Source organism: Rhamphochromis sp. 'chilingali' (genome assembly GCF_963969265.1).
Source record: "Rhamphochromis sp. 'chilingali' genome assembly, chromosome: 14".
Taxonomy (NCBI): Eukaryota; Metazoa; Chordata; class Actinopteri; order Cichliformes; family Cichlidae; genus Rhamphochromis; species Rhamphochromis sp. 'chilingali'.
This window is the reverse complement of record NC_137941.1, coordinates 26,267,322-26,292,681: the sequence shown is the minus strand read 5'-3', so window position 1 is coordinate 26,292,681 and position 25,360 is coordinate 26,267,322. Positions and strand designations below refer to the sequence as shown.

The 25,360-nt window shown below is 43.4% G+C and overlaps 2 protein-coding genes across 2 annotated transcripts in view; one reads left to right on the top strand and one right to left on the bottom strand.

Moving 5' to 3' along the window:
- Window positions 1-17,663, bottom strand: part of dgkg (diacylglycerol kinase, gamma) — a 185,885-nt gene extending 168,222 nt beyond the window's left edge. Inside the window, exon 1 of the mRNA XM_080902601.1 lies at window positions 17,441-17,663. The gene's annotated coding sequence lies outside the window, so the exon portion shown is untranslated. The remainder of the gene's footprint in view (window positions 1-17,440) is intronic.
- A 4,281-nt stretch (window positions 17,664-21,944) lies between these two features.
- LOC308410438 (uncharacterized protein) lies at window positions 21,945-24,859 on the top strand (the record flags this gene model as incomplete). The annotated part of the gene is made up of 2 exons (XM_080903775.1): window positions 21,945-23,271; window positions 24,138-24,859. 2 exons carry the CDS (start codon window positions 21,945-21,947, stop codon window positions 24,857-24,859), a joined length of 2,049 nt encoding a protein of 682 aa, XP_080759901.1.
- Window positions 24,860-25,360: the final 501 nt, after the last annotated feature.

Genomic DNA, 25,360 nt, shown 5'->3' with positions numbered 1-25,360 from the left:
AACCCACACTCCAAGTGCTCAAAGGTTACAAACGCAACCCCTGTGGGTGTTACGGAAAGACCAAATTACTGCAACAGGAGGGCTGTCATCATTAGCAAGCACGTTTTTATTTATACAGTCAGCTGAACTTTTTACCCATAAGCATCATGTGTGTCCTGTACATATTCATTCACCTATCCAAATCATCATGCTCCAATCACTTCCATGCCACAGGTGTGTCGGCATGCAGACTGCTTCTAAAAACCTTTTGCAAAAGAATGAATTGCTCTTAGGAGCCACTGAATTCTAGTTTGGTACTGTGATAGGGTGCCGAATGTTTAACAAATTCATTAAAGAAATTTCCTTGTTACTAAATATTCCACAGTCAACTGTTATCGGTATTATAACAAACTGGAACTGATTGGGAATGACAGCAAGTCAGCCACAAAGTGGTAGGCCGTGTAACATTACAGAGAAGGGTCAGCAGATGTGTGGAGTTTGCATGTTCTCCCCGTGTTTGCGTGGGTTCCCTCCGGGTACTCCAGCTTCCTCCCACCGTCCAAAGACATGCAGCTTGTGGGGATAGGTTAATTGGATAATCCAAATTGTCACTGAGTGCGAATGGTTGTCTGTCCCTGTGTGTTAGCCCTGCGACAGACTGGCGACCTGTCCAGGGTGTACCCTGCCTCTCGCCCTATGACAGCTGGGATAGGCTCCAGCGCCCCCCGCGACCCTGAAAAGGACAAGCGGAAGCGAATGGATGGATGGATGGATGGTCAGCAGATGCTGAGGTGCATAGTGCATCTTTCATGTAGTGCATCTATGCCACCTGAGCACTCAAACCACTTTATATTTTTTGTAGAAGCAATCACTACAGACCTCCAAACCTCATGTGGTCTTCACATTAGCTCAAGAACAGAGCTAAAGAGCTTCATGGTTTTGGCTCCGATGGCTGAGCAGCTGCATCTAAGTTTTACATCAACGGGCACAATTGAAACCGTCAGATTCAGTGTAAAGCATGCTGCTACTGGACTCTAGCTGGTAATATGATAGATGAGTCTGGGTTTGACAGTGGCCAGCAGAACGTGACTTGTCTGACTGCATTGTGCAGTGTAAAGTTAAGTGAAGGGGGGTTATGGTGTGGGGCTGTTTTTTAGGAGTCTCGTTCCATTTTGGACAACTTCATGCTCTCAACTTTGTGGAGATGGCCCCTTCCTGTTTCAACATGACTGCGCACCAGTGCACAAAACAAGTTCCATAAAGACATGGAGGAGCGAGTTTGGTGTGGAAGAACTTGACTGGCGTGCACAGACTCCTGACCTCAACACAACAGAACACCTTTGGAATGAATTAGAGCAGAAATTGCAAGCCAGGCCTTCTCATCCAAAATCAGTGTCTGACCTCACAAATGTGCTTCCGGAAGAATGGTCAAAAATTTCCATAAACATTTTCCTAAATCTTATGGAAAGCCTTCCCAGAAGGGTTGAAACTGTTATAGCTACAAAGAGTGGGCCGACATATTAAACCCCATGGATAAAGACTGGGATGGTACTCTTATTTTAATCAGTGTTTCAAACTTAAATATGATCAATCTATCTCTATTAATGGGCTACGTACCACAAGCTGGCAGTAATTGAAATCCTAAATAATAATTTGATACTGATGACCATAATTTTTTATTACTAGACCGTGCTTGTAGGTATTAAAGGTACAGTACTGCAGTGCTTTGAATCATATCTATCTAGTAGTCTCCAATTTGTTCATGGAAATGGAGATTCCATTTTACACAGTCAGGTTCCCCAAGTTCTGTGCTACGATCTATTCTGATTGTGATTGAATTATACATCCACCTTCCAATGACACTGCCTAAAAAAAGAAATTAAAAAAAAATTACATAAAGCCTTTAGCATGCATTTTCTCCACGATGCAGATGATACCCAACTTTCTAACCATGAAGCCAGATCAGTAAGTTAAACTATGTCTTAAAGACTTAAAGACCTGGATGACCTCTAATTTCCTGCTTCTAAGTTCAAATAAAAATGAAGTGATTGTACTCAGCCTTAAAAATATAGTGTCTTATTTTTGTGTTTATATTCTATTTACCCTTTATTTGTACAGGTGGTCCCATTGAGTGTGTAACTCTGGATGGTTAGACAGGAAGGAATCTTGGAGTCATTTTTGAACAGGATATGTCCTTCAATGCGCGTATTAAACATATATGTTTAATATTTGTAATAGCCTTAAAATGAGAAACATCCTGTCTCAGAGTGATACTGAAAAACTATTCATGCATTTATAACTTCTAGCTGGACTTAATCCTTAATTATGAGGATGTTCTAAAACCTCTGAAAAGCCTTCAGTTGATCCAAAATGCTGCAGTAACAGTACTGACAGGGACTAGAAAAAGAGACCATATTTCACCTATACCAGCTTCTCTTTACTGGCTCCCTGTCAAATCCAAAATCAAATTTAAAATCCTTCTCATCACATGCAAGGTCTTGAATAATCAGGCCCCAGACCTCATAGTACTGTATCACCCCGAGAGAGCACTTTGCTTTCAGACTGCTGGTTTAATTGTGGTCTCTGGTGTATGTAAAGGTAAACTGGGAGGCAGAGCCTTCAGCTTTAAGGTCCCTCTTCTGTGGAGCCATCTTACAGTTTGGATTCAGCAGACAGACACCCTCTCTACTTTTAAGAATAGGCTTAATCCTATCCTCTTTGACAAAGCATGTACGAAGAAAGTTTTTCCTTCCCACAGTCGTCAAAGCACTTACTAATAGGGGGTCATCTGATTGTTGGGGGTTTCTCTGTTTTCTCTGTATTATTATACAATCTTTACCTTATAATATAAAGTCTTTTGGAGGCAACGATTGTTGGGATCTGGTGATATATGAATAGAAATGAACTGAATTGAAATTTTGGCAATATAGTACATACAATTTCTAGATTTGAAGTTTTACTGCCAGTCAAATAAGCCTTTAAAATCTTTAAAGAAAACACCTTGTCTTCAGTCACTAAATAACATAACTGAGAAAAACATGTCATTTAACTTGTCATAAGCAACCAGTCACAGGTCACAATAGGTAAGTTGACAGGTGTTACATTTTAAATGAAGTCTACACTACACTCATTTAATGGTTGTTCTTTATTTTCATGACTATTTAAATTTTAGATTCTCACTGAATGCATTAAAACTATGAATGAACACATATGGAATTATGTTGTAAAGTGTAAAATAACTCAAAACATGTTGTATATTCTTTAAAATAGCCAACCTTTGCTTGATGACTGCTCTGGTGACTACTATTGGTAGTCACCTAAAATGGTTTTCCACAGTCTTGAAGGAGTTCCCAGAGATGCTGAGCACTTGTTGGCCATATTGCCTTTACGCTGTGGTCCATCTCATCCCAAACCATCTCCACTGGGTTGAGTTCAGGTGACTAAGCCATTTGGCGCAGCACTCCATCACTCTCCTTCTTGGTCAAATAGCCCTTACACAACCTGGAGGTGTGTTTGGGGTCATTGTACTGTTGGAAAATGAATGATGGTCCAACTAAACGCAAATTGGATGGCATGGCATGACGCTGTAGTATGCTGTGGTAGCCATGCTGGTTTAGTGTGCCTTCAATTTTGAGGCAAGACACCATCACACCTCCTCCTTGCATGTAGAGACCATCCATTCACTTTTTCTGTGTCGCACAAAGACATCAAAGGAATGTATGTGTGCAACATTTGACAAATGATACATTATGTAAATGTGTGTGTGAATGAGGCTTGCCGTAGAGTAGAAAAGCACTATATAAGTATCACTTCATTTACCATTTAATTACTAAAACACATAAACAAAATTAGCCTGATATCATGATTAAACTAGTTACATCTTGACTCACATCTAGAGCCAGCCTGCATGTGCTCTGACTCAGCAGGGACCATATAAAATGCAATAAATTGAGAATAATTAATTGAAAGCAACTCACAACCTCCGAAAGCCTGACTACATTATATTAATAAAATATATTTTAAAAGAACATCTGGTGCCGGATTTTTGTGTTTTCCTCTAAATAAAAGACAATTACACAAATTGGTGACTAAAAATTCACCATAATAGAGAAAATTAAGTCCTTGGACCCCACTTTGTGTGCCCCCCGACAATGCTCGATTGAAACCCGTGCCCAGTCCTGCAGCATGACAGTGAGGAACCAAGCAGTCACATTCATGCTACAGGACTGGGCACAGGTTTCAGTCAAGCACTGCACACCTGCAGCAGCTCATATCTGCTGTTCAATTTGCATTTTCCTGTGTGGGTGTGTTTGTGTGTGTCTCAAATGCACATCATCAGCGCTGTCTGCACATTCAGAGCTTTCACTAAAAGAAGGAACTCTAACAGCAAGTGCACGTGGGCTGAGGTTTAATTCTTTCACCCTTGAGATGAAGTGGGGCCAGTTCTTCAGCATTAGTCACCAAAGCACTTGAATCACTTCAGTCACCTGAATCCTATGGCAGGTTTCCTCTGCTTTGATCAGACAAATTAGTGTCTCTAATGGCTCATTAGGCTTCTTGAAGTGGTCTAAGATGTTAGGGAAGATGCTTAAAGTACTTGAACACTAGAGAAGGGGCTTCAAGAGGACTGACTGATAAATGCAAATGACATTAAAGTGTTTTTTAGATAGAAGAGCACTCGGGAAGAATACCGTTAACTCCCTATTAAAATGGCCTGTATTTGTATAGCGCTTTACTAGTCCCTAAAGACCCCAAAGCGCTTTACACATCCAGTCGTCCACCCATCCACACACAGGTGCCCTGGGGCACACTGACAGAGGCGAGGCTGCCGGACACTGGCGCCACCAGGCCCTCTGACCACCACCAGTAGGCAACGGGTGAAGTGTCTTGCCCAAGGACACAACGACCGAGACTGTCCAAGCTGGGGCTCGAACTGGCAACCTTCCGATTACAAGGCGAACTCCCAACTCTTGAGCCACGATCTCTTCTCTTCTTTTAAACTATGTAATAGTTTAAAAGAAAGTTATCCAAGATTCCCCCAAATTTAAATTCTTAAATGGATTAAATGGATAGAGACAGCAACCTTTGTGTCAAACATCAGTCACTTATAGCAAACTTTTTTAACAATTATATTTATATTTACAGAAACATGGTAATCAGAATATTTTCTGTTAGGCCAAGTCCTCATAGTGCTACAGTGTAGCTGTGGAACTATTATTATTATACTATTATTAATATTATTTTATTACAAAAATGTTTTTATAAATATCTTTACCCTTATTGTTGATAGGATAGTAGAGATACTAATAGATAAAGATAGTAGCAAAGGCAGAGAGAATGACATGCAGGAAGCACAATGCTGCCTGTGTCACCCACTCAACCAGGTGAGCTATAACAGGGCTAGAATCCCCCCCCCCCCTTTTTTTTTTTTTTTTAGCAAAAGCGCTATTATATCTTGCTACAAGCCCATATACAGTGCAGTATATCGTATAGTCTCAATTTCTTAGTTCGCATATTTGTCGCACTTAAACTTTTAGGACCGTCAAATAAATTTTAATATTAGACTAAGACAACCCAAATAAATACTAAATGCTGCTTTTAAATCATTATTTCATTTTTTATGGGAAAAGAACTATCCAAGGTCCTGTGTAAAAAGTACTTGTCCCTAAAATTGAATTCAAAATCCTGCTCCTCACATAAGAGGTCTTAAATAATCAGGCCCCATCTTATTTTAATGACCTTATAGTACCATATCACTCCATTAGAGCAGCGGTCCCCAACCCCCGGGCCTCGGACCGGTATCGGCCCGTGAGTCGTTTGGCCGCTAGAGTTGAGGCTCAGGTGTGAAATGTATGGTTTTCAGGGTTTTTATCGGTTTTCAGCGTTATTTTGTTATCGTTTTTATTGTTAACTTGGTTTTCCTGGGTCTTTTCACATATGTTATGAATAAATCTTCATTTTTTCAGTACCGGTACTAGTTTTATTTTGTTGTATTTATCCGCGACACCTTAAAGGCCGGTCCATGAAAATATTGTCGGACATAAACCGGTCCGTGGCGCAAAAAAGGTTGGGGACCGCTGCATTAGAGCACTTCAATCTCACACTGCAATCACAAATCTTGTTGTTCCTACAGTATTTAAAAGTAGAATGGGAGGAAGAGCCTTCAATTTTCAGGCCCCTCTTCTATGGAACCACCTTCCAGTTTGGATTTGGGAGACAAACATTATCTCTAATTTTTAGATTAGGCTTAAAACTTTCCTTTTTGCTAAAGCATATAGTTAGGGCTGGATCAGGTGACCCTGAATCCTCCCTTAGGTATGATGCAGTAGGTGTAGGCTGCTGGGGGATTCCCATGATGCATTGAGTGTTTCTTCTCCAGTCACCTTTCTTACTCACTATGTGTTAATAGACCTCTCTGCCCTGAATCATTCTTGTTATTAATCTCTGTCTCTCGTCCACAGCATGTCTTTATCCTGTCTTCCTTCTCTCTCCCCAACCGGTCGCAGCAGATGGCCCCGCCCCTCCCTGAGCCTCGTTCTGCAGGAGGTTTCTTCCTGTTAAAAGGGAGTTTTTCCTTCCCACTGTCACCAAAGTGCTTTTTCATAGTGGGTCATATGATTGTTGGGTTTTTCTCTGTATCTATTATTGTAGGGTCTACCTTACAATATGAAGCGCCTTAAGTAAGTAAGTAAGTAAGTAAAACTTTATTTATATAGCACATTTCTAGATAAAAAAAAAATCACAAAGTGCTTCACAAGGTATAAAACAAAAACAGACAAAAGTTAACAAAATGCAATTCTAAAAAGATGTGTTTTCTTTTTCTTGCTGCCACCCTTGGCAGCAAGAAATGTAAACAACTGTTGAAAGTGATGTGGAGGAATTATGTCCCATTCATTTTTACAGAATTGTTTTAATTCAACCATAACGGAGTATTTTGAACTTGAATCGGCTTTTACTTTCAAGATGGAACCAGAAGGCTAAAGTACCTTTTGTTTTAAGATTACATCATTATCATTTATTATTACTTTTCTGATAGTTATGTGGTTTACTGTCTACTATAACATTTTTATTTCAAATCCTGGTCTTAAAACAAACCACTCCTTAGTCAGTGGAAAACCTTTCTGCTCTGACAGAGACTCCTTTTCTGTGAGATTGTTAATGTGTTGCAACAAAGGTCAGAGGCAAAGGTCTAACAGGCCAAACACAAAATTCGAGACAAATTTAGTGATTATTAATGTTTCAAAAAAGAAACTTAATGGAGCCATGGGTAACCTTATGGACTACACCGTGTTTCATCTTTACCCTTAAAAGGACTGCTGCTGATTGATGTCAAAACGTGACAGGGCACACACATCATGTTCACAAAATCACACATATGCTATTCCTGCTTCTTGTCCCGGACTATCTTTAATTCTCGCCCAACTCATCGCCCGTTAAATCCTAATCTAGAAGATTGATATTCTCTATGATAGTTCTATCAATCTCAAGAGAATGAATCACAATAGCTTTCACCTATGCTTTCATAGGTCTGTATGATGAGCATTGTTAGTCATCTGCTAAACTTCTACCACACTGTTATTTGCCTACAGCAAGTGTACACTGTGAAGGTTACAAGGATAATGATCTACTGTGGCGAACACCCACAGCACATGGAGCAAAATCTCAGCTTGGAAATGGCACTGTAGGTGACAAACTATCTGGGAGCAGATTGATCTGCGATTAGCACTGCTGCAGGCAAGGCTCACATAGGGCTTTCTGTTCTCTAACCTACTGGGGATGTAGCCTCACAAATACCACGAGTATTTATGGAAGGCCTTGGTGTCATGGCAACTGGGGGATTGTGTGTAAAACGCAGAGGGAAATGGAAAGGCCAAGCTATACACAAGTACTGATTGCACTGTACTTAAAGAGGAATGGCAGTCGGTTTGAAATAAGAGGTTTCCATGCTGCTTGTCCACCCTGTCATGGTTGAGTTTTGTGTATATGAAACATGATTATGTATGAAATACCGCTTTCCCAGAGTTAAATGCACTGACCAAAAAACATTGTGAACACTCTTTAAAGGCAAAAACACCACTGATGCTTCGAATGGCACCTTTAACTTAAAAATACAGTGTATTGACATGTGACCTGTTGTAATTTACCACATTTTAATCGTGTATATACGACTATATAATAAAACTTTTTTTCTACTATTGGATCTCTGTGATGTCATAAAGAGTGGTTGTCCTTCATATGGTCAACTCAGGTACAAAGCTGGTTGTGAGCACAGAAACCACCTAACTGCTGTTTAAACGCTTTGTTTCCAAGGGACAGCCAATCAGATGAAAACTGGCTTAACCCTCTGAGGTCCAGATCATCATCAGTGAAAACCTGAATCCTTTGCAATCACAATATATACATTTTGTTTATGAGAAAAAAAAATGTTCGCCCAAACTTTGGCAATTAAGGGACAAAGAAAATAATTCTAATATGTTTTGGGCTTTATTGGACAGGTACAAAGAAGAGGAAGAAGGAGGAGGAGACATGTGGCAAAAGGGCCGCAGGTCAGATTCAAACTTGTGTCGGCTGCTCTCAGCCATGCAGCATATGGCTTATCTAACTGAGCTACACTGGCACTGAATATAACTTTTCTTTGTCCCTTAATTGCAAAGAAAAATTTGCCATTTACATTTACATAAAAAAAATACTTTTTTACTTGACTCCAAACAATAAGGTAGGATTTCAGTTTGGAAAGGGTTAGGGTCATCACCAGGAATACCACTTTTTGATATTTTAATTCTTGGCAACTGGAATATTAATTGGCTTAATAGGAGTTGTTCATAAAGAAAAAGAAAAAGGGATTTAAGTCTTAAGTCAGACTTCTGTAACCTTTTTCAAATTGTGACACAGCCAACAAGGTTTCCCTTAAATAACCACAGAGTCACAATAGACCATAATAGAATTTCTACATACACATATGATATATTTACAAATGTTAAAAGATTATGTTCACAGGCTGTATTGGTGGGGGGTGGGTTCAACTAATCATAACTTGATAAATGTCACCTGAAAGACAAAATTGGAAAACCTGGAAGAGGAATTGTATTCCATGGATCAGATAAAAAAATTTTTTTAATATGGATCTATTTCTGAATAACATGAAAAAAAGAAACTTGTCAGATGCATGATGTTAAAACAAGTTGTTTATGGATAATTTAATGAATCTGTCTAACAAACATGCTCCAATCGGGAAGCAAACAGCGAAGGGTTGTCAGATGATGAGTTAAGATCAACAATGCTGCAGAGAGATAAGGGAAAAAGAGACTGCTCAGGAATTGGGTTGTATTTATGACAGAAGTCATATTGTAGATAAAGAATTAAGATGACTAAATCACAACAATAAGAGACAACACTGTAAATAATAGTAAGAAATCATGGAAAGTGATAAATATGTGATGAATTAATAAAATTTCATAGATATGTAGAATTCGGAGGCATATAGGTATTGCTAATTTTATTTTAAAGATTTTTTTGTCAGTAAAGTATACAATTTACTATTTTTTTTTTTCAGTTCAACAGATCTTGAAAAATATAATGAAAGATGAAATGTATCATTTTGCATTAAATCAGATTACTGAAGAGTCTAGAGTTGTAAGACCTTTAACCTTATAATATGTTCGGAATTTACCTCCAGATCTGGATAGAAGCCAAAGTATTGCCTTTGCATAAATTTCCTTGACAAGTCTTGATTTTATTGGTTCTGACTGGAAGTGAATGTTTGAAAAGATAATATCGAAACAAATGTTTGATGACTTTTGTCAAAATGGCAAACAGTTTTGCAACATGCATATACCTCAATATTCCACCAGTACTGTATAAGAGACAAACAAAGGGATACTAACAATAGTAAGTTTGTTAAACTTTATCACTGTTTTTAAATAACACTTGATGGTTTTGATCATGACATTCTTATGGGAAAGCTTAACACTATGGTTTCGCACCTTCAGTGTTGACTTTAATGAAGAGAAAATAATTGAGGTAAAAAAAAAAAAACAGGACTTTACTCTTGTGTTCCACAAGGCAGCCATCTGGGCCCTCTTTTATTTTTAATTTTTATGATTTAGTTTGTTAAAATTCTGACAAAGTAATATGTACATTTGCAATACATACATCATTTACAACTTCTTCATTAGCGCCTGCAGGCAGAGCTTACAGGCTGTAAATCAATCAGTGAAAATTATCAAATTAGCAGTAAATATTGTCAAAACTAAATCTGTTGTGTTTGGTTCTAGGAAACCTCTTTCTAAGTCTCATTTGTTGAATTGTGATGTTGATAGGATATCCATTGAACAGGTTAAGAAGATTAAATTAAAAAATGTAAAATTAAATAACTCTTTTTTGTTGGTCTAAACAGGTGAACTATGTAATTTCAACAATGGCTGCTGATAGCTGATAGCTGTTGCTAGAAAGTGCCATGCACCACAACACCTTTGTATATAATTAGCCTATACTGGAACTAATCATAATTATGAAACCTGTCAGTGAAGTCAACTGATGTTAGATCTAGTAAATCCAGTATGAACAAAACAGTTCTTTAATGCTTATTTTTTAATATGCAATATACTTTTTGGTTATAAAGTTTGTGTTTTCTAATTTGGTTTTTGTAAGTTTGAAGATTTTTTTCCCCCCTTGGTGGGCACCAGGAAGAGTAGCAATCACATGGTGGAAGCTAATAAATAAATAAAATTGTATATTACTTCTGTAAGTGCTGCTGAAATTGATAATTTTATTTCTTTTACTTCCTGCTGATTTATGGTTCTGATTATGTTCAAGGAGCACATCTGTTTACAGCAGCAAATAATTCGATTTCACTAGCAAATTTAGGCTACTAAAGTCAAGCATTTAGTTATACATCTTTTGCTTCCCTTCTGATAAGATATACACCACAAATTAGGAGGGTTTACAGCATATAGCTAATTCCAGCTCTGCTTAAAATAGAGATATTCAAAAGGATTCAGCGAGTTAATTTGCTTCTTTCACAGAAAGAATCAGAGTAGAGGGACTGTCTGTTTTCTAAACTTAAATATAAATTTGACTATCAACGCTATTAAAAATCAGAATCAGAATCAGAATCAGAATGGGTTTATTGCCAGATGTTGAGGTTTACAACATTAGGAAATTGCTGCGGTGCTTCAGTGCAGACAATAAGAATTAAAGTGCTATGTAGAAAGAAAGATATGTGCATGAGATATACATGAGATATATACATGAGAATAAGAATTATGAGTGCTACGTAGAAAGATATATACATGAGTGCAGGTGGTGATCAGTGCCAAACATGAAATGATGCAGTGACACAGCGTAGGGTCATGTGTTAGTGGCGGGGACAATCATGTGGTTATTGTTCATGTGTCCAACAGCAGAGGGGAAGAAACTGTTCTTATGGCGAGAGGTTCTGGTGCGAATGGACCGGAGCCTCCTGCCTGAGGGGAGCAGGTCAAACAGACTGTGTCCAGGGTGAGAAGGGTCAGCTGAGATCCGGGCTGCACACCGCAGTGTCCTGGAGGTGTACAGGTCCTGCAGAGATGGGAGTCTGCAGCCAATCACCTTCTCAGCAGAGCGCACAACACGCTGCAGTCTCTGTTTGTCCCTGATAGTGGCTCCAGTGTACCACACGGTGATGGAGGAGGTGAGGATGGACTCGATGATTGCAGTGTAGAATTGCATCATCGTCCGTGTTGGCAGGTTGAATTTCTTCAGCTGCCTCAGGAAGTACATCCTCTGCTGGGCTTTCTTGATGACGGAGGTGATGGTGGGCTCCCACTTCAGGTCCTGGGTGATGGTGGTACCCAGGAAGCGGAATGAGTCCACAGAGGTGATGGGGGTGTCAGTCAGGATGATGGGGGGGAGTGGGGCTGTGTGCTTCCTGAAGTCCACAATAATCTCCACTGTCTTCTGGGCATTCAGCACCAGGTTGTTGTGGCTGCACCAAGACACCAGACGTTCAACCTCTCTCCTGTAGGCAGACTCATCCCCGTCAGAGATGAGCCCAATAACGGTGGTGTCATCTGCAAACTTGATTAGCTTGACAGACTGGTGGGTGGAGGTGCAGCAGTTGGTGTACAGGGAGAAGAGCAGAGGAGAAAGAACACAGCCCTGAGGGGAGCCGGTGCTGATGGTCCGGGAGTCCGAGACATTCTTTCCCAGCCTCATGTGCTGCTTCCTGTCCGTCAGGAAGTCAGTGATCCACCGGCAGATGGGATCAGGCACATTCATCTGGGAAAGCTTGCCTCGGAGATGGTCTGGAAGGATGGTGTTGAAGGCAGAGCTGAAGTCCACAAACAGGATCCTGGCGTAGGTTCCTGGGGAGTCCAGATGCTGCAGGATGAAGTGTAGGGCCATGTTGATGGCGTCGTCTACAGACCTGTTGGCTCTATATGCAAACTGCAGGGGGTCCAGGAGGGGGGCCGTGAGGGTCCTGAGATGGGAGAGAACTAGGCGCTCAAATGACTTCATGACCACAGATGTCAGAGCCACGGGTCTGTAGTCATTTAGTCCAGTGATCCTAGGTTTCTTGGGGACAGGGATTATGGTAGAGGACTTGAAGCAGGCAGGCACATGACATGCCTGCAGTGAGGAGTTGAAGATGCCAGAAAACACTGGGGCCAGCTCGTTTGCACAGTGTCTGAGGGTGGCAGGAGACACACCGTCTGGGCCGGGAGCTTTCCGAGCATTCAGACTCCTAAACTGCTTCCTCACATCTGCTTCATGAATATGAAGAGTTGTGGTCGGAGGAGGTGGTGTGAAATCCTCTTTTGTGTGGGGTGAGGGGGCGGGTGTTGCAGGTGAACAGTTTGAAGGTGGTGATGGCTCTATGGAGGGGGGAGAGGTGGGGGAATGAGTGTCCAAAGTGCCTCTATTGTTGGGGTCGTTGGAGGTGTGAAGGCTGCCTGATGGCTCGTCAAAACGGCAGTAAAAGTTGTTAAGGGTGTTGGCTAAGAGCAAGTCATCAGTGGAGTGGGGGGTTTTAGGCTTGTAGTTTGTAATATTCCTAAAACCTTTCCACACAGAGGCCGAGTCATTCTCTGAGATCTGCTGCTGCATCTTCTCAGAGTGCTGATGTTTGGCAATGTCCACTTCTTTAGTGAACCTGTACTTGGCCTCTCTGTAGCAGTCCCTGTCTCCGCTTCTGAACGCCTTACTCTTTTCCAGCCACAGCTTTTTGAGTTTAGGAGTAAACCAGGGTTTGTCATTGTTATAACTCACCCTGGTGCGTGATGGCACAATGCTGTCCTCACAGAAGTGGATATAGGAGGTGACAGTGTCCGTAAACTCGTCCAAGCTGTTAGAAGCAGCCTTCATTGTGTCCCAGTCTGTGGACTCCAAACACGTGCGAAGCTCCTCCACAGCCTCGTTGCTCCACAGTTTTTTAGTCCTCACGACAGGTTTGGAGAGCTTCAGCCTCTGTCTGTACGCGGGGATTAGGTGGATCATGACGTGGTCAGAAAGTCCGAGTGAAGCGCGGGGCACCGCGCGATAGGCCCCGCTGATCGTACTGTAACAGTGGTCTAATGTAAAAAGTCTAAATGATTAAAATCTTATACCACTTATGACTCATCTGCAAGGGGCTATTTATAGTTTTTTTTGTACTTTAACTTTACGTTGTTATTTCAATAATAATATGTTGTTGTTACATTTATGAAATTGTAGAATAAAAGTCATAAAAATTGTTTAATTAACACAATTTGGGCAAGTGTGGAGTCAAATCTATTAAAATGTACAGTCCTATTTTAACTGGTGTTGCTCTTAAACTATATGGGGCACTCTGAACATTAAAAGTTTTGTTTTGTTTTGTTTTGAACTTAAGATCATGCATTACTATACATGTATAATTGGAATATGTCATAATATACATGTCATATGATTTCCACGTTTATATTCATGTGTTCATATTCATCTATATTTTTGCCAAAGCCGCAGGGAATTACTGGAGACAGGCACAAAGAGCCACAGGGAACACTGGAGCTGCAGGTCTGCAGACCACACATGGCATACCCAAACTGTAATAACTTCACAGGCCATAATACAGATCTATAAAGACTTGATTTCAAAAGAAACATCTTATAGGTTCTGAAACGCAGCATATTTGTGGCTTAAATACGTCCTAATTCTAATCCTACTACTAGGCAGTTCTCCAGTAATGTGGTGGATGGTCGGTGTAGATTTACTACAATATCAAAACACTGTAGGTTTTGCACATCCACTCCTGAGTTACTTTTAACTGTACAAATGTGTGATATAGATGACTGGCGAAGAGACAGTGGTATGCAGCCTTGTGGATACTCAGGACACATTTACCTCTGGATCACTGGAGCGTTAGACCAATCCTTGTTTTGGCCCCTCATGCTTTGTATTGCATCATTTCTCAACCCAACCTCTTCACTAGAAAACCATACAAGGATGTTTTAGTGAAATGGTTGTAGTCTCTTGTAGTTTTGGTCAGCAATACACTGTTAAAAACCTACTGCATGAAAAAGGGTCTAATTAATACTGTGCAAGATTTCACACATATGCATCAAATATATTATATAGTCTCCATTTAATAAAGCCTGACTTCATAAATGCGACTTCAGTAGGATGAAATGCTTCTGGAGGCCTGTTACCTCTGCTTTAGCTCTGTGGAGAATCTAGGTCTGCCTGGACACTGCTGAAAGCCCTTTATTAGGATATCTTTTTAGTCTTAATAGAGGCTGTACTACAGGTTATTATTTGTCACCCTAAAACATTTCGGGTTGATCATGTTAGCTACATGTTTTGCTGACACTTGTCTGATAGAACTAGCACTGTTATAAAATTATTTTTACTTCACTAAAAGAGAAATAAAAATACAAACAGCTGTCCTCTTTCAATAATCACAAAACTGCTTTTAACAGCTTGAGAGCAGAGGGTGTGACGAACATCAAAAACAAACTCAAAGTTGCATTAGTCATGTTACAACATGGCCTCATTTAAAAATGTGTAATTTAGTTATTTTTTGCTAAAGTAGCTATAATCAATACTACTACTACTTGCGTGGCAGCAAACAGCTACAGGCCCAGAGTGAAACTCATCAGTAGTGGAAATATGTAGTGGAGAATTTTGCAGCTGAAGGGACAAATATTTCCCGTAGGAAGTGGTGGAGATCAAAATCAGAGCAAAAAGATGGTGGATACACTTCTAATCAGATGTTTACCTGACAGTGTCTATTACAACCCAAAGTGGAATCTTTTTTCCAACAAAAAAGAAGTCATTTTGTTCTCCAAACCTTAATGAAACCAGTAAAAACAAAACAGATGATTAAAATGAAAGTCCGAAATAAGTCTTGAGCTGAAGTTGGCTGGTGGATTGCATGCAATTTGTACAGGCTCGTTCTGTGGGCTTTTGTTGCCTTTCATTGCCGTTTAAGAGTAGAAATATTCTACCCATTTTTCCTGTTCAGCAATGTGACATGACCATCGTTTAAAATAATTGTTGAAGAAACCTGATTATTGGTTAATTGTATGGGAATGACAGGTGCTGACAGTTGTTACATTTTACTGGCTATAAATTAATGATACTGTTGCAAGTTTTCGCAACAAGCTTAAAAGGTCACATCAGAATGTAAGTCTTGTGTTCTGCCATTATGACTTGATTGCACATATTGTACATATAAGAATATTTTTTAAAAAATAAGTCAATGGGGAAGATTATTGAAAAAAAGGTTTTGTTTTGTTTTTTACCATGTGGCTTCTCTGCAACTGAAAGTTGCTAGTCTATGACCTTGCAGTGTCATTGTTTGCTCAGTCAGACTCACAGCTCACTCAGTTCTGTCTTAAAATGATAAGTTAAAGGCCTCAGCAGTCACCTATGTACAGAACATCATCTTTGAGTCTATAAGCTTTTAAAACTGTGTATCATGACTGAGCAAACAACACAGAATGCGATGCTGAGCCACTAATTCATTTAGCGCCAGTGATGACTCATTTTACTCTCACTGTTTGGGTCTAAAACTTCAAGTAGTGAAGACTTGTGTAAAATAATTAGAAGAATTTACACTAATTTTTCTTAAATGTTGCTTTCATGTGACTGAACAAATATGTATTTCGATCAAGAAACAGATGTTTCAAAATGTGTGGGATCACCTCTTCAGGTCACTGTGTAAATGAAAGAAATAGGCACTTATTCACCTCTTAATAGTGAATTACTCTCTGATGACAGACAGCTCCTCATCAGTAGGTTTCACTACTGTTGTCTCAGACCTTGACTGACCCAGCAGCCATCCTCTTTCAACATGACTTACACTGCAACATGGCCATGTACTGTGGTGTACACATGCACTTGTGCTTCTATGCTTTCCTGCTGCTTGAGCAGCATTTCAGGGCTCTGCTAAATGATCCTCTTCTCTTCACCCTCTATCCTCACACTCCCTGCTAGGGACTCAGCCTCTTCTCATGTGTTTCTGCTCCTCTCATTTTCTCTGTTGATCCTCTCCTCCCAATTGGCTCAGCTCTGCCCTTTCAGCTCGCTCGTCGTGTTCATGTAGACGAGGCTGGGGCAGAGAGTCCTTAATGTTTATCAGCATCCAAGTGGATGCTGTCAAGGAATAAATAACCATCACATTCGGTGATTGCTTGATGAGATGTAATTAGGCGTGCCGATTTGAGATTAATCACGAGGAGTCGGTCGCTTCGTTCTAAAGCATCGCTCTCAAGGAGGCATCCTGGGATTACAAGGGAGTGACTTGAAGATGTGCAACATATACCCATAAATGGGTGTTTTTTTAATGAAAAATACAAATATAATAGCCTCAGAATTAGAACTGAAGACAGACCACACACATTTAGTTCAAACTTAAACCCTGGTTCAAAACAGCTGATGTTTGGGGAAATGCTTTTACTTGATTTTTCTCTTGCCTTGCAACTCCTTCACAAAGGTCACTGTATTAGGCTTGCTGCATATTTTACTGTAAAGACATTTTTAAAATGAACAGTAACCTGACCTGGAACATGATGTCTGACTCTGTTGCCTAATACCGCCCGGTCAGACTACACTATTGATCCTATATTTTGCTGAACTGTTTTGTAGCCAGCTGTTTCTTAAGGAACAATGAGTCTGAGGCATTTTGGTTTTTAATCCATCTCCACCCAAACACACGTCACAAACCTCCTGAACTGCAAAATGATAGTCTTTTATCACAAAACCTAAATGAGAGTTTTGTTTACAATAAAAACCCAAAACAAAACAAAAACCCCCAGAAAAGTTGGAAAATATCATTAGCCAGAGAGACAGAAATTTTTCAAGAAACAAAACAGGAGATATAAATATTTAAGTGTAGTTAAAGGTTAAATAGAAACGAGAGAGAAGAGAGTGCTCACAGAAACAGAAAAATGGAAGCAACAGCAGCAGACAGACATGAGAGAAGCGGGAGCATGAGGAGTAGTCACAAGAAAGTCTGTCCTACCTCTGGCCATTGCTGCTCTCACTACAGTCCAAGTAACATCCTTGTTTAGTCGTTTAGTAGAGACCAAGCTAGTCCAGTCCAAAAGACTGCCAGTCAGTCAGCAGGCTCAAGGATGTGGAGTCGTGGCTAGACTGGACTGGTGTCTGGTTCCCAATGAGGCAGGCAAAGAGAGGCAGGCAGCAGCCGCCGAGTCGTCTTCTCTGCTCACACAAACACTCGGCTACATGCAGCACGACAGCAGAGGCACTGACTGGAGCCTCAGCAGGCACAGAAGCAACATCCCTCCCATCCAGCCTGAATTAATTAAGCCTTTTTTTCTCTCTCTCTCTCTCGCTCGCTGCTGTTTTTTCTCTCTCCCTCTCTCTCTCCCTCTCTTCCCGAATGTGTGTGTGTGTGTGTGTGTTTCTGCTTCCCCATGTTCAGCTTCCTCTCTTGCTCTCTTCTCTTCCTTTTCTGTCTCACTGATCAACAGCTGCGCTTGCTTCTTCTCTTCCCCTTTGATTCAACTGTCCTCACTACGGTCATATCTGTTTTATTCTTTTTGAATTTTCAAAAACAATAAATCTTTTTTTTATTTAAAACAATATTTCCTACAAAAGGCAGAATGCCCAATCACATTTATGTTTCAGAGAATGGAAATAGACTCAAGAGTGTCACATCTATTCAAATTGTCATACGTCTTCATTGGTGGCAGGTTCTATTATAATAATAAATAGTTCCAGTTAAATTGTTTGTGTTTAATCTGATGTAAGGCTTCCAGAATGGAAACAGTTAAATTATGAACCTCTATTGGCTTTGGTTAACTGTGGGAGATCTTAGGGCACCTACAGTTGGTTTATTCTAGTCCAAATTGGTTGATAAGTTTGTATAGTCCTAGCTTTTCCCGTGGTTTGGTTTCTTTAGAAACAGAGAAAACCCCAAGCAAATCAAATTTGTCAAGCCATCCCAATAAGAACATTCAACATTGCAACAGTTTGTAATAGATAACAGTTTGTATCCATTGCACATCTTCAGTACTCTGTGTTTCTATGCTACTCATCCCAGAATGCAAGTACACGACTATGTGGAAGCATTTAGCTCAAACATTCAATGTACACCTGATAGTTGTGTCTGATCACATTCTCACCATAAATAACTCATGGCCACCTCTGCCAGTGGAGTATTGACAATCAGGGACAAATTAAATTATCATTCTGATTTGCACTGAAAACTGTTTTGTTTTCTTAGATTTTTTTTTAAATAAATAACTCCTTGGCCTTTTACCAAAACATAACAACAGGGATTTAACAACAAGGTTTGGAGCCAGCGCTGGGGTCATCACTGATGATGACTTACAGTGGGGCAAAAAAGTATTTAGTCAGCCACCGATTGTGCAAGTTCCCTCACTTAAAATGATGACAGAGGTCAGTAATTTGCACCAGAGGTACACTTCAACTGTGAGAGACAGAATGTGAAAAAAAAATCCATGAATCCACATGGTAGGATTTGTAAAGAATTTATTCGTAAATTAGGGTGGAAAATAGGTATTTGGTCACCTCAAACAAGGAAAATCTCTGGCTCTCACAGACCTGTAACGTCTTCTGTAAGAAGCTTTTCTGCCCCCCACTCGTTACCTGTATGAATGGCACCTGTTTGAACTCATCATCTGTATAAAAGACACCTGTCCACAGCCTCAAACAGTCAGACTCCAAACTCCGCCATGGCCAAGACCAAAGAGCTTTCGAAGGACACCAGGAAAAGTATTGTAGACCTGCACCAGACTGGGAAGAGTGAATCTACAATAGGCAAGCAGCTTGGTGTGAAAAAATCAACTGTGGGAGCAATCATCAGAAAATGGAAGACATACAAGACCACTGATAATCTCCCTCGATCTGGGGCTCCACGCAAGATCTCATCCCGTGGGGTCAAAATGATCATGAGAACGGTGAGCAAAGATCCCAGAACCACACGGGGGGACCTGGTGAATGACCTGCAGAGAGCTGGGACCAAAGTAACAAAGGTCACCATCAGTAACACACTACAACGGCAGGGAATCAAATCCCGCAGTGCCAGACGTGTTCCGCTGCTGAAGCCAGTGCATGTCCAGGCCCGTCTGAAGTTTGCCAGAGAGCACATGGATGATACAGCAGAGGATTGGGAGAATGTCATGTGGTCAGATGAAACCAAAGTAGAACTTTTTGGTATAAACTCAACTCGTCGTGTTTGGAGGAAGAAGAATACTGAGTTGCATCCCAAGAACACCATACCTACTGTGAAGCATGGGGGTGGAAACATCATGCTATGGGGCTGTTTTTCTGCCAAGGGGACAGGACGACTGATCCGTGTTAAGGACAGAATGAATGAGGCCATGTATCGTGAGATTTTGAGCCAAAACCTCCTTCCATCAGTGAGAACTTTGAAGATGAAACGAGGCTGGGTCTTCCAACATGACAATGATCCAAAACACACCGCCCGGGCAACAAAGGAGTGGCTCCGTAAGAAGCATTTGAAAGTCCTGGAGTGGCCTAGCCAGTCTCCAGACCTCAACCCCATAGAAAATCTGTGGCGGGAGTTGAAAGTCCGTGTTGCTCGGCGACAGCCCCAAAACATCACTGCTCTCGAGAAGATCTGCATGGAGGAATGGGCCAAAATACCAGCTACTGTGTGTGCAAACCTGGTAAAGACCTATAGTAAACGTTTGACCTCTGTTATTGCCAACAAAGGTTATGTTACAAAGTATTGAGTTGTATTTTTGTTATTGACCAAATACTTATTTTCCACCCTGATTTACGAATAAATTCTTTACAAATCCTACCATGTGGATTCATGGATTTTTTTTTCACATTCTGTCTCTCACAGTTGAAGTGTACCTCTGGTGCAACTTACTGACCTCTGTCATCATTTTAGGTGGGGGAACTTGCACAATCGGTGGCTGACTAAATACTTTTTTGCCCCACTGTATGTCTCAGAAATTTTTATATGATTCAGAATATAATGAGATAAACTAGGAAACAGTTTCAAAGGAATAACACAAAAATGTCGATTAAAATTAACCTCGAAAAGCAACATTTACTTTAAATGGGAAATGCTAGGGAAACCTAGTTCCCCGAAAACTGCCTCTTGTTTATATTTTCTTCTACAGTTCTCACCATGACCATTATGTGATCTTCCTGTGTATCATACACCCACACATGTACTCAGTGAACATCCTGCACAGGTTGTCATATAAATCTAAAGGTGTCACAGTAAATGTGTCAGGCTGTTGTTCCACTGCTTGGTATTTGGAGGAATAACGGCAGCTGTGTCTATCCATTTATTCCCCCCTTATCCCGTCGCTTAACTGATTGTATTTTACACACACACACACATGCACACGCACACGCACACGCACACACACACACACACACACAATTTGGTGTGTTGCCTCATCTCACACAATGCTGCATGGTTTCCTGCCGTTGTAGATGTGAGCTAAAAGAGGCTGGTCCCCAGAGAAAGAAGAGAAGCATTCACTATTTTTTCCTCTTTGTGTCTCCTCTCCCTCTAGTCCTTCTCATATTTCCATCTTCCTGTTGCCTGGAAGTTACACCAAGTTATTTGATAACTGTTGGTTGTTTTTAACTTCATATGATAAAAGAGCTGGACTTTAAAAAAGCCAGTAGGGAGACTGTAGAAAAAAGATGCAGAAACCATAGATGGGGGCAATCCTGTTGATGGGAACTCTGTGAAAAGGCCAGCAAAATAATCTACAGGCCACAACATAATCTTAAAAGGGAAACTGGATCTCCAGCTGCCTTAGTGTTTTAAGTAGCTCAGAGGAATGTGATTGTGTTAGGGCAGAAAAACAAAACTTGCTCTGAGTTTCTACCACTTCCCAAAGAATGTCTGACATCCACTGATAATGTCATGGTCCTGGGCCATGTTGGCCCAGTATTCTTAGTTTTCTTGTATGTTTGTATTTTGTTCCCTATTTAGGCCATGTTTCCTGAGTTGCCCTGTTGTGTTGTTCCCTAAGTGTTTTCCCTTCGTGGCTTTTACCCCCTGTGTGCCCCTCTGTGTATCTGTGAGCCCTCGTCTCTCCTTATGTTTTATTCCATGTTTCCCCAGCCCGTTATGTCTGTGTTTTCCCCGTGCTCTCTCTCCTCCTGTCTGAACCTCTGTGTACTTCCTGTTTGACTCTGCCCGTCTCCCGTCAGTGTTATGTTCACCCCGCCCTGTCTCGTTATGGTTATCTGTGTCAGCTGTGTTCCCCGTGTGTTCCCACTTTCCTCATTAACCCTCTGTGTATTTCTGTCTGCGTCTCCCTCTGTTCGGCGTCGCGTTCTCCCTCATGCTGTGTGTGGTTCTCCCCGTGTCTTCTGGTATATGTTACAATTAGCTTTTCCCAGTGTAGTTTAGTTTTGTATTGCTTTGGTATCACTGCTTTCGTTTGTCACCTGTCAGCAATAAAGCTGCATTTTGAGTTTATCCCCTGAGTCCGTGAGTTTGCATTTTGGGTCCTCATCCTGCCTGCCACACAGCGACCATGACAGAAGAACGCGACCACGAACTGGACCCAGCAGCTCACAACCCCTCCGCGGACCTCCAGGAAGACTTGGTCTACACGGTGGAATACCACTGTGAGGAATGGGCGACGCTGCCTAGAGGCGAATACCGGGAGACCGTAGCCGTCCGTCTTCAGCGGATGGTGTCCGGGCTCCCGTGGCTATTCGGCGCGCTGCGCCCCCACATCCGGGACTTTCTTGTGTCCGCCGTGGGCATCCGCCCGGGGCAGCTGTCCCAGAAAGAACCGGAAACGGTCAGGATTGGGACCATGGGGCTCACCACCGTTACGCCGCCTGTTCGCTTCTCATCGGCTTCTACATCTTTGCCACCGCCTGTCTACACTACGTGGCGCACGGAGATGCCAGAGGCCAGCGACTTCGGTGAAGAGGAGCGGCAGCAGGTGTTACGGGCATATCGGGAGGACGAGCTCCGTTGGAAGCCCTGGCTTATCACCGAGGAGGAGCTCTCGTCAGCTGTCCCACCACAGATCGACCACCCACCCTCGCCGCCGCGATCGGGCTACTCGTCTCCTGCTTCCTGCCTGGCACGGATGTGGTCTGAGGGCGAGGCTGAGCCCACGGCCGCCCCTAAGAGGAAACGGCGTTCCCGCCGCTGTCGCGCACCGCCACGGCCCGTTCTGCCCTCCACTGAGCAACACGAGGTGGCTGTGGGGGGCGCGGATTCCGACCTCGAGGAGCGGCAGCGCGCCGCATGCGCGCAACTGGAGGAAGAGCTACGGGAGGAGCCATGGCTCGCTCCTCACTACGGTGAGATTTTCCGCGGGACACGCCTAGCCCTTGGGGGCCCCCGGAGTTGCCTGGAGCTCCCGCCTGCCGCCCCGCCAACACTCGCCTCCTCAGCCTCTGTGACGCCACAGGAGACTCCACCTTCCACGTTAACGGGGCCCACGGCCAAAAGGAAACGGCGTTCGCGTCGCCATCGCATCGCCCGACGCTCGGAGGTGAGTGAAACTGTCCAGTCACTCCAAGTTACCTCTGAGCAGAAGGCATGTGAGGTGGCTACAGACTTAGCCGGTGATATGGCTAGCAATGAGCTGTTCACCAAGCCGCAGGCTAGAGACAGTTCTTCTCAGTCATTCACGACTAATTCACTCACTCCTGCAGGGACCTTAGAATCCACACATAGACTGAGAAAGACTTCCACTGCTTCTCATGTTGATAGTGGGAGGGAGGTGTTTCCTTTTGTGTCCCTTTCCGTGTCTGCAGTTCCAACCAAGTCTGAGTTGCCGGTGGCTAATGTCTTCCCTCCTGACCCGGCCCTGCTCCTCCACCAGTCTCTGAATGAAGGTAACGGAAGCATAACTAGTGCTCCGGTTTGCCCAGCTACACTTGTTTCTCACAAACGGAAAACTGTGAACACTGATCATGAACCCATGTTAAGTCATCATGAGGCAAACATAACTGCAGATCATGGTGACCTGGACTCTGTAATGTCACAACATGACTTCTGTCTTCCTGAAGGTAATAAACAGGGTGATTTTGAACTGTTTTGCTCCAGCACCATTACCTCCACTCAGGAGATGGAGGCTGAGATCAGGGTTAATGTGACACCATTTTCTCCTGCCTCTGTGAACTCATCACTAGATAGGATTTTGGCCTCGAACAATGGTGTAACCACTCACTCTCAGCCTGAAGTGTCACCCGCTTCAGTTAATGGTTTACGTACCGTTTTACCTGTATCTGTCTCTCCACTCAATATAGTCATCACTCTGAAGCCACAGATCACTGCGGGTGCGGGTTCCAACAAACACATCCATCCAACACACCACAGTCATGCTACCACGGTGCCATTGGTTAGGTCCATACCTGTGTGTTTACTGTTTTTCCAGGAGTTAGCTCCTGATGATCTAAGCCTTGTTTTTGTGGATCGAGTGGCAATTCTTGTTTTCCGTATGGTTGAACCAGCTCCTCTGAGTCGCACACTACCACCGGTTGAGTCCAACCAGCTTATGTTGACCTCTCCTAGGACTACACAGACTGGGCTAGTAACCTCTGAGCCACTTTGGACTGATGCAGACTTTGGGAACCTAGTGATTGCTGGCTCAGAACTGGTGGTCCCTACCACTGTCCACTTCATGGTTTCTTGTGTTAAGATGTTAAGCCCTATAGACTGTTTTTTACCTGCTCTCTCTCTCTCTGGGTTTGTGCCTCAGCAGCCTGTGTTTCCTCAGCTCCTAGTCCAGCCAGGGGCCTTCATAACAGTTTATCCTGCCTCTGCTGTTGGACTCCCAGGTGTGCCTATCCGGCACCCTGCGGCGACGCCACCGCTTCGCGTCATGTCAGCTGGAGGGCCCGAGGGGCCCGTTCAGCCACCCGTCTCCGCTGGAGGGTCCGAGGGGCCCGTTCAGCCTCCTGTCTCCGCTGGAGGGTCCGAGGGGCCCGTTCAGCCTCCTGTCTCCGCTGGAGGGTCCGAGGGGCCCGTTCAGCCTCCTGTCTCCGCTGGAGGGCCCGAGGAGCCCATCCAGCCTCACGCCTCGTCAGCTGGAGGGCCCGAGGAGCCCGTCCAGCAACCTTCCTCGTCAGCTGGGGGTTCAGGAGAACCGCACCAGCCTCATGCCACGTCTGCTGGGGGGCCCGAGCCGCCCGTCCAGCACCATGCCACATCAGCTGGAGGGCCCGAGGAGCCCATCCAGCCACCTTCCGCCTCTGCCTCGCCTGGTCCGGCTTAATCCGAGTCTTCATCCTCGTCTGGTCCAGCCTCCGCCTCTGCCACGCCTGGTCCGGCTTCATCCGAGTCTTCATCCTCGTCTGGTCCAGCCTCCGTCTCTGCCACGCCTGGTCGAGCTCCAGCCTGTGCGTCATCGCCTGGTCCGGCCCCGTCATCGCCTTCAACGTCGCCCGGTCCGGCGTCGGCCTCTGCTTCTGCTCCGCCTAGTCCGGCTTCGGCCTCTGCTTCGCCCAGTCCGGCCTCAGCCTCAGCTCCTGCTTCGCCGTCGCCTGGTCCAGCCTCAGCCTCTGCAGCGACGCCTGGTCCGGCCCCCGCATCGCCACCGTCTGGTCCTGCCTCGTCTGGTCCTGCCTCGTCTGGTCCTGCCTCGACTGGTCCTGTGCCCACCGGACCTCGGCCAGTACGCCTGACACTGGAGAGCCGCCGCTGCCTTCCGCGCGGCCGGCCCCCTGAACTGCTCAGTCGTCTCCTCCGCCGCCGCCGCTGCCTTCCGCGCGGCCGGCCTCCTGAACTGCTCAGTCGTCTCCTTCGCCGCCGCCGCTGCCTTCCGCGCGGCCGGCCTCCTGAACTGCTCAGTCGTCCCCTTCGCCGCCGCCGTTGCCTTCCGCGCGGCCGGCCTCCGGACCAGCTCTGTCACCTGTGCCACCCGCCCGGTCGGCCCCCCGACCGTGTGACCCGTGAACTTTTGTGCCGGTGGGCTCTGGGTCG